The sequence below is a fragment of the Thermobia domestica genome, chromosome 11 (genome assembly GCF_964235325.1).
Source record: "Thermobia domestica chromosome 11, izTheDome1.hap1.1, whole genome shotgun sequence".
NCBI lineage: Eukaryota > Metazoa > Arthropoda > Insecta > Zygentoma > Lepismatidae > Thermobia > Thermobia domestica.
Window position 1 is genome coordinate 116,509,151 of NC_137464.1, and position 14,693 is coordinate 116,523,843.

The 14,693-nt window shown below is 35.6% G+C and overlaps 1 protein-coding gene across 8 annotated transcripts in view; it reads left to right on the plus strand.

Moving 5' to 3' along the window:
- The window catches only part of LOC145664380 (uncharacterized), a 161,255-nt gene that overhangs the window by 72,206 nt on the left and 74,356 nt on the right, over positions 1-14,693 (plus strand). For 7 of the 8 annotated variants that reach the window (XM_081731032.1, XM_081731035.1, XM_081731033.1 and 4 more), the window contains exon 7: positions 556-975. In XM_081731032.1, the coding sequence (XP_081587158.1) occupies positions 556-966 (411 nt within the window). In that variant the 3' untranslated portion in view covers positions 967-975. Of the gene's footprint in view, positions 1-555; positions 976-12,393; positions 12,792-14,693 lie in introns of those variants that run through there. The other variant, XM_081731034.1, reaches the window with a different exon arrangement.

The following is a 14,693-nucleotide window of genomic DNA, read 5'->3' on the forward strand; positions in this document are numbered from 1 at the left end:
CAGGAACCCGTTCAAGTTTCCTCCTCCACCATCTCTGACACACGGGGCAGTGTGTAAAGAACTGTCTACCATTTCTCTAGAAACAATTGACGTATCATATGCGCTGCAATTCCGCGACGAATTCAAGCTGTACTATAGGCTAAAAGTTAATTATAGTTTGCGAACCTTAGCAGTACAATATATGCTGACATGTTCAAAGACAAGAACATTTGCTGTATTAAGTTACTAGGATGTATATTTCATGTATTTTCCCTTAGAAGTTACATTCGATATACGCTAAATGACAGTCATCTTCATTATAATAGGTACCTGTAATTGTATGGATGTCAAAGTGTTATTTTATTTGTGATATACACAGAGTTACAATGACTACATTTAATTAAGAGTGTAGAGAATAGTGAGCTGAGTACCTTTGGAGTTAATTTGATCACTAGGAACCTGTTTTCATTGTTAATTCAAGAGGTTTCATTATTAATTTTTGTGTGTAAGGAAAATCTTACCACTGTCACCCTAAATTATCTAAACAAAATATGCTGACTTTCGCTTTTCTTTCAGTTTGGTCTAAAACAGAAAGTAAAGAAAAAATGTGAAGAGTCTTTAAAGAAGAAAGGACTAACAAGTGATTTAAAAATTCATGACCTCACATACAGTACATCCAAAGGAGATAGTTCAGAACGTAGAAGTTCTAGTCGTTTAAGATTTGCCTTCGAAAATAATGAAGCGTCGCGATCTCAGGAAGAAATTGAGGCTAAGGATAGTGATAGCGATAGTGAGAAGAGTAGTGATAAAAGTGAAAGAGATAAGGCGGAAGAAGTTGATGGGGAGAAGAGGAGTGATCCTGAAGATGATGAATATGAGGAAGAAGCGAATGTGGAAGAAGACATTAATGAAGAAAAAGATGATGATAATAAAGACGACGATGAAGAGGAGACAGATGAGAGAACGTGTGAAGATGATGAAAATTAAAACAATTACGTAAGTACATGGTACTTCATAGGTATTTTAATCTATGGTTAGATTGAAATGTTAATTTTTCTGTCTTCTTGAGTCCACTTTGCAAGTATACAACTTATTTTATTTTGTGCATATTCTTTACAAATATATATATATATATATATATTTGAAAGCATTAGAGTTCAGCAGTGGGTGACGGGCTGTAATGCTTATTTGCGTTGACTGCAAGAGTGGTAATAAACTGTCAGTAGATTAAAAGTAGTAGTTTAGAATGCAATTTATTAATTTTGTATCATATGTAAATTACTAGATTATATCTATATTTTGTAACTATCCATTATTACATTTTTTGTTTTTATTGATTTTATATTTTGTTTGATTTCATTTATTGTGTATTTTGATTTTATATAATTTTAAACCTTTTCTATACATGAATCAGACCTTTTGTTCATATCTAGTGGTTCAGATTCCGTAGATTCAGAGCTGTTGTCTTAATTAATAAGAGTAATTTTTGTGAAGTATACGAACTTATTAAATGTTTCTCGATGAACATGTTGTCTGCCTTGAGACTAGCAAAGAAGTATATAATGAAAACAAGCAAGTAATGTAATATTCCAAACACGAAAGTTGGAAGTAAACTATCAATTTGCAATTCTGAATGTTGGATATTCGGCAAACTATAATTATTATCTCGAATACGAAATGTTACCGCATTAATCAGTACGTGCATGCATTAATACAATCTTGAAGGAAATTATGTTTCTTACTGAGAAGAAAGTTTCTGATTATTTAAATCATTTGTAGGTGCTTGTAAGTTATTGCAAAATATACACTTATTTTATGTCATACATGAAACCAAAGTCTTAGACTATATGGTTCATGTTCGCTTTGGTTTAGTAATTCAAAGCAGAAATAATACACAGTCTCTGAGCAAAGCACAATGTTTTTATTAAAATATCGATGTGTAACAGTTCGTCAACCAATTAAACCTTTGGCTTTATCAGACACATTATCAAGATCACAAGATAATCTTATCAAGCCAACGGTTTAGTTAGTTAGGGAAACTTACACATCAATAGTTTAACTGTGCATCGATTGTGCTTTGCTCAGAGACTGTGCTATTTCTGTTTTGAAAGTCTAAGAGTTCAAGGTAATTATTTTTTTCTTTTTTACTCCGCCATGCCAAATTTCATTGATGTATATGTACCGCTTTGAAAGATGAGGGCTTATCTTCTATTTATTTATTTATTTATTTATTTATTTATTTATTTTAGTTCAAGCACAACACAACAGGCTCTAGGCCCAATTATTGTGTTGTCTTTGACAACGAAATACATATTAGTACAAAACAGTGAGATATACAAATAATTTAATGAAATACACATTACGAAATAGACAATTTAAAAATACACATTCATATTGTCTTTAGCATATGTGCTCTTTATATGCAGTTTCCAAAACATGCCTGTTTAATTGTTCTTTTGTACACACTTTCCGACATGCTAAATATATCAATATTGAAGTCTTTTTCGACCTCATTGTGGAAAGTGCTTATCCTCCATATAGGAGATTTCCAAAGGATATTTGTTCTTGCCTTTCTTTGATAAAACGTAGATGTGTTTCCTATCCTCGTTCTGGTTGATGGGATTTGGAAACAAAGCAACGAACGCAGCTCAATAGAGTCAATCTTATCATGTATTAATTTATATAAAAATATTAGATCATTATATCTTCTTCTTTCGTATAAAGTGGGTAGTTGATAATTTTCCAGTAACTCTCTGTAAGATTCATATTTCGGGTAAAGCCCAGTTTTCATGTACATTCATGTCCAAAATGATTGTCGCATATCTTTAACTGTCTTCTTGTAAGAATATAATTTGATAATGATTTTGCAGGGTACTTTTAATACTGATACTATGTGTATAATCGGGAAATGTGTGTTTGTGGTAAATTTCATAGGAAAAGAATTATAAATACGAAAATTAGAATAAGTAAAACAAAATGTTGCAAAATAGACAAGAAAATTTTATTTTCGTTTTATTGTTCTTATTTACTGCTCTTTTGACATGAAATTTGGCACATACATGTCTTTGTCGACTATACACGTACTAACATTATAAAAAATACAGGGCGAATTCGTTATCAAATTATATTTCTACAACAACATATTTATAGACGTGCGACAATAATTTTGGACATGAGTGTACGTTAGAAGTCTTAGGAATTTTTTTCTGTATCCCTCAATCATATCACAGTATTTTTTGCATATTTGGTGTCCACACAACAGTAGCATATTCTAATTTTTACCGAACGTAAGTGAAGTACAATTTCATTAAAGTTAAATCATTACGAAACTCTTTACCTAGCTCATGATAAAACCAAGGTTTCTATGAGCCTCGCTCGTTACTGTTTCCATATGATGCTTAAATGTTAAATTTTGATCAAAGAAAACTCCAAGATCTTTGATATACTTGGGAGAGCTTAATTTTGTTCCATCAATCGAATAAGTATAGTCTTTACGTGTAAAACGTAGGAAGTTACATTTATTTACATTCATTTTAAATTTATTTTTATTACACCATTCCATAATGTTAGTTAAGTCTTGTACTTTCTCGCAATCATCAATTTAATCTACCTTAATATATATTTTGAGGTCGTCTGCAAATAGAAGATAGCTAGCATGTTTAATTCTAGACGGCAAATTATTCACTGCTAAGAGAAGCAAAAGCGGTCTGAGATTTGAGCCCTGGGGAACTCCTGACAAAGCATTGAACTTTTCAGAGATGCACCCTTTATAAACAACTGATTGCCTACGGTTACTTAAGTAGGAAGATATTAACTGTTTGTACTCTTGAGAAAAGTGGAAAGAGTTTAGTTTGGCTAGTAAAATGTCATGATCCACTAGGTCGAAGGCTTTAGAAAAGTCAGTATAGATTACATCCACCTGATTACCTTTATCAGTCTCGGTTGAGATGTAGTTAGTAATAATGGCCAGGTTCGTGGATGTTGATCTATCTTGTACAAAGCCGTGTTGATAGATCGATAGCACGGGTTTCACATGATTTAGAACACGTTGATAAATAATCTGTTCAAATACCTTTGAAAATGGTGACAATACTAATATGGGTCTAAATTTATCTATATCTCTAGTTCCGTTGGCCTTCGGTATCAGACAGATTATGGTTTCTTTCCACTTTTCTGGAAAAATTCTTGTATTTACTGAGATATTCGCTATAATATGTATGGGATATTTAAGAATGTCCATACAACCTTTTAGTATATAAGGTGGTATGCCATCTGAATCACAAGACGTTTTTGGCTTCAATTTTCTTATCGCTTCTTCTACTTCTTCCATTTTTATTTCATTGAGTACTAACAGATCTAATGTATCACATACAGGTTTGTCAGGAGTGTAATTTTGTATATTATATTTAGCACCGACATCTGAGTATACTGACCGAAAATAATTAGCAAACGCATTAGCAATATCATTGTTGTTTTTTAATTCCTGACCATTAAAGGCAAGAAACCCAGTTGAGATATGTTTAGTTTTACTTTTAATGTAGTTCCAGAAATAACAAGGGCCCGTGCCTATTTTATTTTCCGTTTCTAATATGAACGTTTTAAGAGCTTGCGGTATTTCTAGTTTTATTTCCCTGCGCATTTTGCGAAATTCCTCTCTGTGAAATGAAATATTCCCCTTTCCACTTTTCCATTTTTCGTGATGGTATGATTTTGCTTTAAGTTTTTTTAATGATACTAGCCGTAAACCAGCACGGATAATTTTGGTTAGTGAGTTTCTTAGGAGGAACACTTGCACCTAAAACGTTATGGAGTATTTCGTATAAATTTATCTACTACAACATCAACATCATTTGAAAGCTTAAGACAGTCCCAATTCACATTTGATAAATCATTATACATTTTTAAGAAGTTAGCTCTTCTAAAGTTGTAACCCTGGAAGTTATTTTGGGATTTCATTTTTGGTGGTCGTTTATATGACCATAAGATTACCAGTGCTGGATGATGGCGATCTTCAGATACCAATGACATTTCCGCTCTTTCAACTTCCACTCCTTCTATGTTAGATATTACTAAATCTAATGTACGATTATTTTCGTTTCCAACATTGTTATATGTACTTAGATCAAACAAGCTCATGCAATTATACAAACTTTTAGAAGTACCAGTTGAATGCTCAAAAGAAAATGCCACTCCTGTTATTTCTGGAATATTAAAATCTCCAATACACAAAACAGCACTTCCCACAGAAATGTTGCCCTCAATGAACTGAAAAAAGTTTTCGTGAGATATATATTAGTTATGGAAAAAAAAAAAAAATCGGCTTGTAGAAAACCGAAACAAGTGTTTGAAACCTTTCAAAAAAACTGTTCGGTTTTCTATTAATAATTTTCGCTTCTATGTTAACTTTTTTGGAAATGAGTATTGCTTGAATCACATGCAATGGCGATACTATAAAGTGTTTATTGTACCGTTCTGCAATTCCCGGTTCGATTACTGGTGGAACAGTCATATTACTAAACTTGTCTTTACATTTTCTGCCACATCAGCTGAAAATACAAGCAGAGTTGTCTTTCAGAAAATCCTTTTTGGGAGGGTATTAAAAAAAAAAAAAAAAAAAAAAGTCGCAGTATAGAATAAAATCTTACGAAAACCTTTAGGCTACAATGAAGTTTGCAGGCCATCTTGAAATCTCATTCATATCAAGAATATTACAGAAGTTTCTTGCATTCAAGTAGTCTGCTCCCATCCACTGTAATCTGCCTTTCTAAGTTATAAATACAGACAATGTGCAGTACATGTTTACAATTCCTCTCCATAGAACGGTCTGAATGGAAACGATTTTATAACACGTTTAAATGTTTTCCTTCATCCTTTGTACCCATTTGCCGGGAAGATCTCTTTTCATGTTTTAAATGTAGGCAATATACAGTGCATGTTTACTTCTCTTCATAAGAGATTCAAAAGACCTTTTCCTCTTTGAGAACATGCCATAAACCGCTCCTGTAAATGTCATACTCTAACCACTGTACCCATTTGCTGCGAGCATGCTTTTACATGTCAATACATGCAATGTACAGTGCATGGCGAGAAGTGATTACACCTGAAGAAATGAAAAACATACGTAGTTCAGCGCACGTTTTGAAAATCCCACATTTGTGTGTTCAACATGACATGTACACGTATACATGTCAGGTGATGAACAGGCAATGTACAGTCCACCTCTGTAGACTGCTCATTGAAAAAGGAAACAGGAAAAAGGAAAGATATCTACAATCTGTGAAACTTTCAACATTTTTCGACCACCCCCACCAAAATTTTAAAAAATATTCAATTTTGAGCATGTATGATACGATAATTCGGTAAGGGAAGGGGGTAGTTTTTTTTTTTTTTTTTTTTTTTTTTTTTTTTAGGTAAGTTCAACATTCCTACTAAAATATTTTAGTCTTTAGAAAGTTACAGATATTTTTAAACAATACTAACTGTAAGATTTCCACATAATTACGACAGGAAACTTAATTCTAGATGTAAAACAAACATATTTCCACGAATGCAACATATACACAATTCAAAAAAGTGTTAATTTCCTATTCAGAAGAAATATCGTCCCTCAACGATTTTAACATATTCAGTATAAGTAGGTACTGAAGCTACAACATAATTAATTTAACTAATAGTGCAGTCAAATTACCAAAAAGTAAGGAACAAATTAGTTACAAGCTGAAACTTGGTACAGATGTTGGGAATGATGTTCTAAACATCATACTAAAAGGTCCTCTGAAATCCCGCGTGACCTTCGCCGTCATATTGGAAAATGGCCACCGGAAGTGTCAAATGAACAATACCCAGATAAAAATAGCAGTATTTTCACTTCGGTTGAACATAAAGGGATAAACTTGCTGTCGTTTTATAGAAAATAGATAATACAATATTTTTTATAAAGAAACAATTTTTCATAAAACGCATACTTTTAGAAATATTTAGCTCTAAATTCTAAAATTCCGAAATTTACCGTCAAACTGATTTACAATTTTATTGAACTTAGAAAGTAATTATTAAGAAGTTAAAATTTGACATAGATGTTGGTAAAAATTACTTAAATGACACTAAAATCCCACAACTTCTTCGTTCGCCATATTGGAAAATGTCCAAATGTCCGAAGTAATTGAAAGATAATATTTTGTTAAGTGAAATACAAAATCTGGACCGGGCTAAATATTTGAGAAACTGTCAATGCAGTCGATCCGAAGTCAATTGCGATCAATGCTGGTGGGAGGGGGAAACATTATGATGTGTTTAAGGTTGTCATCCGTCATCTTGGTGGCCACTACCTTGGAATTAACTTATTTTAAAAAGCAACATGGTCGAGTGACATATTAAAGAGAAACTCAACGATAAGGTTATTGTTCCAAAACCTGCAACAGTTTTAAAGTTGTGAATAGATTTAGGATATGTTATGTGTGAAATGTGCTGTGTGAAGTTTCGAAATAAAGGATAAAGTAAAAAACAAACTTTGTAACATCTCACATTACGTATTGTTTAATAACCAAGAAAAGAGAGAGCTAACACACGTAAGACAATTACAATCACAATTACAATCTTGAAATTCCGTCTCGTTTCGGTTCAAAAAGTAGAATAGTTTCCCATATAAATCAATGTGCAACATTTTAAAAATGGCGGCGATATTCAGTCCTCTTAATGACGAGAGTTGTGGATTTGTTGTTCACACATTACCTCAAAGGCATGAGTGCTTCAAACCGGCTGGTAAACCCTGCGGCTCCTAAGGGGTGTTTCGCAAAGAGTTTAGATATAATTGTTATGTACTAATACTTGTACAGTTACTTTATCCTGTATGCACCATTCCTCCATGCAGAGTTTAATAACATAAGTAACATTTTTTGCTGTATGTCGCTTTTCTAATTCAGTTGTCTTAAGAACAAAATCTATAGAGAAGTACTTATACATAACATTACGTGTAATGTGGGAATCTGTTGCTTGAGACGTCCATAAATCTGTTGTTACAGCGACTGCTTCTGCTTCTTGTAGCTTCTGTTGTACTTATTTGCTTAAGAATGAAAGAGCTGCAAACGTCTCCAGTGTCCGCCGAGATGGTACAACAAAGGCTACTAATTCGCGAAATCCTTTCCCTTCAACAAGTTATAGTAGAAGATGTGTTGCTCATAATCTGTTTTTCATGTTCAGGTGTGCACTGTCGACTGCGTTTACGATAATGTACTGTAAATTATCTATGTCGTACTCCTGAAACACCTCTTTCAGTTTTTCAAATAAAGTCTGGGCTTCACCATTATGAACACTGTACCGCATAGATTAGCAGAACATAAGAAAATTTTACCATCCATTGGAGACACTGTTGTAGCAAACACAGCTAACTTGTTTGAAATGGTTATGTCAGTAGTTTCGTCTGCTGTCAGTCCAATATGTGGAGACCCCTTCAGTTCTTGTCTTACATCTCTTTCAGAACGGAGCATAAAGCAAGCTGTAAATGAAGAAAAAAATATATATATAGAAAACGTTTTAGCAATATTTTAACAGCATATTTTACACAGTTTTTTTTCTGGTTAGTACCGTATCACTTTGTCGGTACTTTGTTAGTACCGTATCACTTTGTACCATGTAGGAATACTGTTTACCCTCGGATATTAGGTCCCTCGACACTTCTGCGCATGACAGAGATAGAAGAGTCCATTACAAAAAATGGGTATGTGTATGTACGGACAACAAGTGTTCGTTTTCTCCTCTGGGAACGTGAGAAAGAAGGTTGGAAGTTTAAACATAGTTGCCAGCCCACATAAATTGGTTCCAGGTCAGCAGTACTTTCTGGTCAGGCGATGATGTCACGCAGTGCACAGAGCGCGCGCATTTTAAATGCAGCCTAGCATTGTGTTTTTAGGGGCTTTAATATTGGGTTGATTGCGCCAACAACTTGCGAGAGGGCATAAGTTATTGTCTTTCTCTACAGTAGACATACGTTTGTGCCTGTGCAGTTTACTGTATTTTTCTAGTTCTTTTTCTTATCTATTTCGTATTTATGCTAGCGTGAGCGCGCGTGCTTGTGTGTATATGTACGTGCGTCGTTTTTTGTATATGTTATGATGATGGAGCCAATACCTTCAACCAGTGATCAGTGGCGGCTTTAGCGGGTAGACAGGCCTACCCACAAATTTTGAAAGATATATAAATTCTAAAAGATACAATAAAGAGTAAATATATTTTCCACTATTTATATTAATGGTAGATAATTATTTAACAAATAGCATCAACCACTTCTGTAAAAGTAATTCCCTACTGTCATTATCAATCAAATTTGTATATGTATCCATAAGCGAGGGAGCGGGCCTACCCAAAATTAAAATCCTTAAGCTGCCCCTGCCAGTGATAGTAAAATCTTAGGCAAAATATTATGCTTATCCCCTCCTCCAAAATTTGGATTTTTTTTTTTTTTGTTTATCTCGCACCGTAGATCCCCAGTCATGCCCTACGGACAATAATCACCGATTATCGTGTTTTCAGTGATGTAGGCTCACTTTGATTTCATTATTATTTATTAAGATCTATAACTCTATCTCATCAGGTATAGATTTACTGTCGGGTTGGTAACACTGTTCAAACAATACCTTTACCGTCGACGCGAACAACCAACATCTTCCTTTCTCTTCTTTTTTTATACTTCTCTCCTTTCATTAAGATAGACTGTCCTTGGCACACTGCCAACTAGAGGTCTCAGCCGAATGGGCGAACAGTAATACTACAATTAGTTTGCTGAAATGAAGGATAAAATGGGTGGAGGAGTGGCAAATAACAACCGAAGGTAGAAGGGACTAGTATAGGAGCAAGTCACACAATCCTCTGCACAATTGACTTTATATATGAAGGGTAAGGGGAAAAAAGAAGGAATGTCACAAAACTGCATTTTCGAGAAGACTGCGATTTAATATTGAAAACCGCGTAAGAAAAATAGGGTTAGTTACATCTTTTGCCCCTTTTTACGTGGACATTTTTACATCTACGTATGCATGGCATATACAGTCAAATAGTACCAAGAGTCACTAACAGATAGGACAAAGCACCCGAAAAAGCACATACATGGACATTCTTTGTTTTTTCCCTTACCCTTCATATATTTTTCTTTTCTAAAATTATACCTATGGTGTTAAGATCAAGATCATTAATACCTATGGTTCTTCCCTACTTGTAAGTAGTTTGGGCCACAGTAACTACTTTATTTACAGCAAATCAAACCAAACTTAGAACATTATCGTACCTCAACATTATTTAGTTCATTACCCATGCAAAAGTTTAAGTCATTATTTCCATTGTTACAGCCATTCATTGTTGAAAACACGGGACACGATATCTGTCAGTAATTCACCAATGAATGTCAAATCACGCAGACGTATGTACTAGTACAATATGTAGTGCATTACCTGTGCAAAATTTTGATTGTTTCATTTATTTCCATTGTTGTGAGCATTCCATTGTTGAAAACGCTGGCTACGCTATTCCAGTCAGTAATTCACCAATGGATGTCAAATCACGCAGATGTATGTATTAGTACAATATCTAGTGAATTACCTGTGCAAAATTTTGATTGTTTCATTTATTTCCATTGTTGAAAACGCTGGCCACGCTATCAGTCAGTAATTCACCAATGGATGTCAAGTCACGCAGTCGTATGTACTAGTACAATATCTAGTGCATTATTAATACGAAATTTTGATTTCCTCATCATTTCCATTGTTGTGAGCATTCCATTGTTGAAAACGATGGCCACGATATCTCAGTCAGTAATTCACCAATGCATGACAAATTACACAAACGTATGTATTAGTACAATGTCTAGTGCATTACCCATACGAAATTTTGATTTCCTCATCATTTCCATTGTTGTGAGCATTCCATTGTTGAAAACGATGGCCACGATATCTGTCAGTAATTCACCAATGGAAGTCAAATCACCCAAACGTATGTACTAGTACAATATCTAGTGCATTATTCATACGAAATTTTTATTTCCTCATTATTTCCATTGTTGTGAGCATTCCATTGTTGAAAACGATGGCCACGATATCTCAGTCAGTTATTCACCAATGGATGTCAGATCAAGCAGATGTATGTACTAGTACAATATCTAGTGCATTACCCATAAAAAATTTTGATCTCCGCATTATTTCCATTGCTGTTTTCATTTCATTGTTAAATAAGATTCACGATATCTCCGTTTTAAATTCATCAGTTTGTGTCAATTCACGCAGACTCGTGTGTTAGTACAATATTTATTGCATGACATACGAAAAAAGTGTCATTTCGTAATTTTTTCCATTGTTGTGAGGCTCCCATTGTTGAAAAGGCGGGCTACGATATCAAATGATACCATACTATACACGTCCATAGACTGCTATAATATCTAGTGCACGGTTCATACGAAATTGCGATTACTTAATTATTACCATTGTTAGAAGCTTCTATCGTTGAAAATTGAACCATAATATTTTCGTTGACAATTTATCAAAAGTTATTGTATATACGCGCTTATCCTACTACAATATCTAGTGCATTATTGATGCGAAATGGTGAAGTTCTTTTTGTAGGCACTTCATTGTTGAAAACAAAAACCGCGATATCTCTACCATAAATTTACCAAATGATGCCGTGGCGAAATTTGTGTTACATACTATGTGATACTTAAGTTACTTTTCGACATAGTCGCCGTGTAAATTTAAACACTTGTCATACCGTGGTACAAGTTTTTCTATGCCTTCGGCATACACAGTTGCCGCCAAACTGTTGAACCAATCATTAACAGCTTCCTTAAGTTCATCATCACTGCCGTAAGAATTCGTGCAGCCCATCAATAGTGAATCGCCTATCCTCTTGAATTTTCCGCTCAATTCTTCCTTTGAGTTCATCAGTCACAACAGAAGGCCGGCCTGAGCGTTCCTCATCGTGCACATTCGTCCGTCCGTCATTAAACATAATGCACCACTTACGAACTGATGCTTCATTCATTACATTTCCATACACCTCAGTGATTTGTCTATAAATTTCTATCGGACGCACTTTTCTTGCATTCAAAAATCTTATCACACCACGAACCTCACACTTGGCGGGATCAGTAATTGTATCGCACATTTTACAGTCGCACAGCGAAGCAATAACGGACCGTAGCGGATCGCAGCTGGTGCCAGACTGAGGCTAAAGCATGCCCAGGTCAATAACCCAGCGGCAGCGGGGGTGGGGGAACACGCGCACGCGCTAGCGCAAAACGTTCTTTACTTTCCATATATATATATATATATATATATATATATATATATATATATATATATATATAAAATTGTATATATTTGTATTTATATTTTCGTGTCTACTGTTTTCTCGGATGTTCGCTTTCTCGAGACCAAGGTGCGCTGGAGTACATCGTCAGTTTAACCAGCTATCGATCTATGTGGCCTGCACAGAAGAATAGCTCACAACCAGAGATATACTCAATCGCTGCATAGTCATGGGAGAAAGAACCGGAACTCAGAAGACCTGCCCTACAAGTGTAATATCTAAGTGAAACTCTCGCGCAACGGAAGATGATTTTGGAAAATTTTGGAAAAGTAAAATAAATAAATATATATATATATATATGTAACTCGTGTTATTCACTGATGGGTTCCCCAAAACGTTTCCTTCATATCATTTCCCTTCGGTGATTCGTTTATCAGATTGATAGGAAGACGCATTATTTTGATCTTGACCAAAATCATATTGTACTATCCAGGAATAAAATATATATATATATATATATTCTACTCTACTGTATCCTTTCGATATGAAATAAAACATAATTGTCAACCAGAAGCTTTTACTTGTTGCACCGAAGCTCTTCGTTATGAAAAAAAAAAAAAAAAAAAAAAAAAAACCTGTTTACATTTACTGTATGGGCGTCGGTACTTTATGAGTAATCTAGCCAACTGCTGCTGATGTTCGGGTTGAAGATCTGTACGCTTTGAAATGTATGCCTGAATATCATCCACTGTAACCGAAGGTGTGATGAGAGTTTCTTCTAGATGTTCTTTTGAAGTATCAACAATTGCGACAAGACAATGATTAGGTTGCTCTAAATTCAACGTTACCACTTCCGATGAATCTGTTTCCAAAGAAGCTTTCCGCAATTTACAATCCAGGAGAATTTTTATCTAATGAAGAAAGGATAACCTAAAATACAATCTGGTTTTAATTTGGCTACTACGTATAGTGGCACTTCGAAAATATGACCTTGAATGGCTAAATTCAAAACTTGAAAACCTTTAACATGATGAACTTCATCTCCAGCAAATCCTTTTAACGTTAAGTTAGTGTTCGGACGTAACTTAGCAGATGGATACACTGATTGAATCTTTTTCCACGCATCCATAGACAGAAGTGATATATCCGCTCCAGGATACAGATGATAGATAAACCACCAATCGAACATTGCAATGTCGGTGACGGGTATGTGAGAATGACCCCTCGGTCACCATCACTCTCGCATTCCCGTTCATCGATCACGAAGCAAATCGAAAACACAGGAGCAATTGTGGGATGTTCCAAAGTTTCTATATCTTCCGAAACGTTTAACTTTGAATTGACTAACGGTTTACTATCCAAAACGAGATTATCCGCCAAACATGAATTTTGATAGGTCGAAACTTTACACGAAGTGACGTTACCTTCTTCTTCTTCTTCTTGGAGAGTCAGGGAATCCATCTCGCAGTTCGCAATCTCCCCTACTGAGAACTGCGATGTGCATTTCCCGTCCAGTTTTCATTCGTTTGATTTCCGACTGACGTTGGTGCGAACGTCGGGTAAGATTGGCACGATCCCGCCACAGCCGCCATGCTCACCCCTGGGGAAGGCGTTGTATGGGGTACACTGCCCCCTCCAGATGGTGGTACACCCGATGCGTATGGCGGACTCGCACGCATCCCACCAGAAGTTCCATTTCCATTTGGGAAAACCTGGGATCCACTTGGGTAATTCCCATATTCTCCACTATTTCCATAGCCATAGGCTACTCCTGGGCCCCCTCGGTATGGGTCATACCGCGGTCTTCCCTGGCCACGACCTCTCATATTTCGGTTGTAGGAATTTCCATTCCTCTTCCTCCATCGATTCCGGCAAGGATATCGTGATTTCCACTCTTCCGTCCTGGAGGAATCTCGCGAATTACTCATCGGAGTTTTCTCCTTAGTCTCTTCCGTTTGTGAGAACGACTCCTTGGTTTGTTTCCCTCCTTTTCCAGACTTCTTTTGGACTTTTACTTGTCGTACAAAAGGTTTCCTCCATTTCTTCTCCGTCACGGCTCCAGTATGTTCCGGATAACCCTCTAATTCGGTTAATTTTAAAATTAACTGTTGTGCGGACTTGGGCTCCACAGCTCTTAATAGCTTAGACTCATTCGGAGGCAAACAGTCAAGCAGAATTTCGATCAGTTCCCCTTCATCCGGGTGATGCACCACCGCATAGTACTCCGCTATCACTTTCCAGGCGAAGTCTCTGAAACGAGGGTATTTCGACCGGTCATATCGCATGTTTTGCACGAATTTCTTCTGTAGGCGCTCCATCCATAAGGAGAGAAAACTGTCCCTGAATAATCGAACAAAATCATCGTAGGTTCGTATCTGTTCTTCGATCGTTTTATACCAAGCTCTAGCCCCCTCTGCCAAACG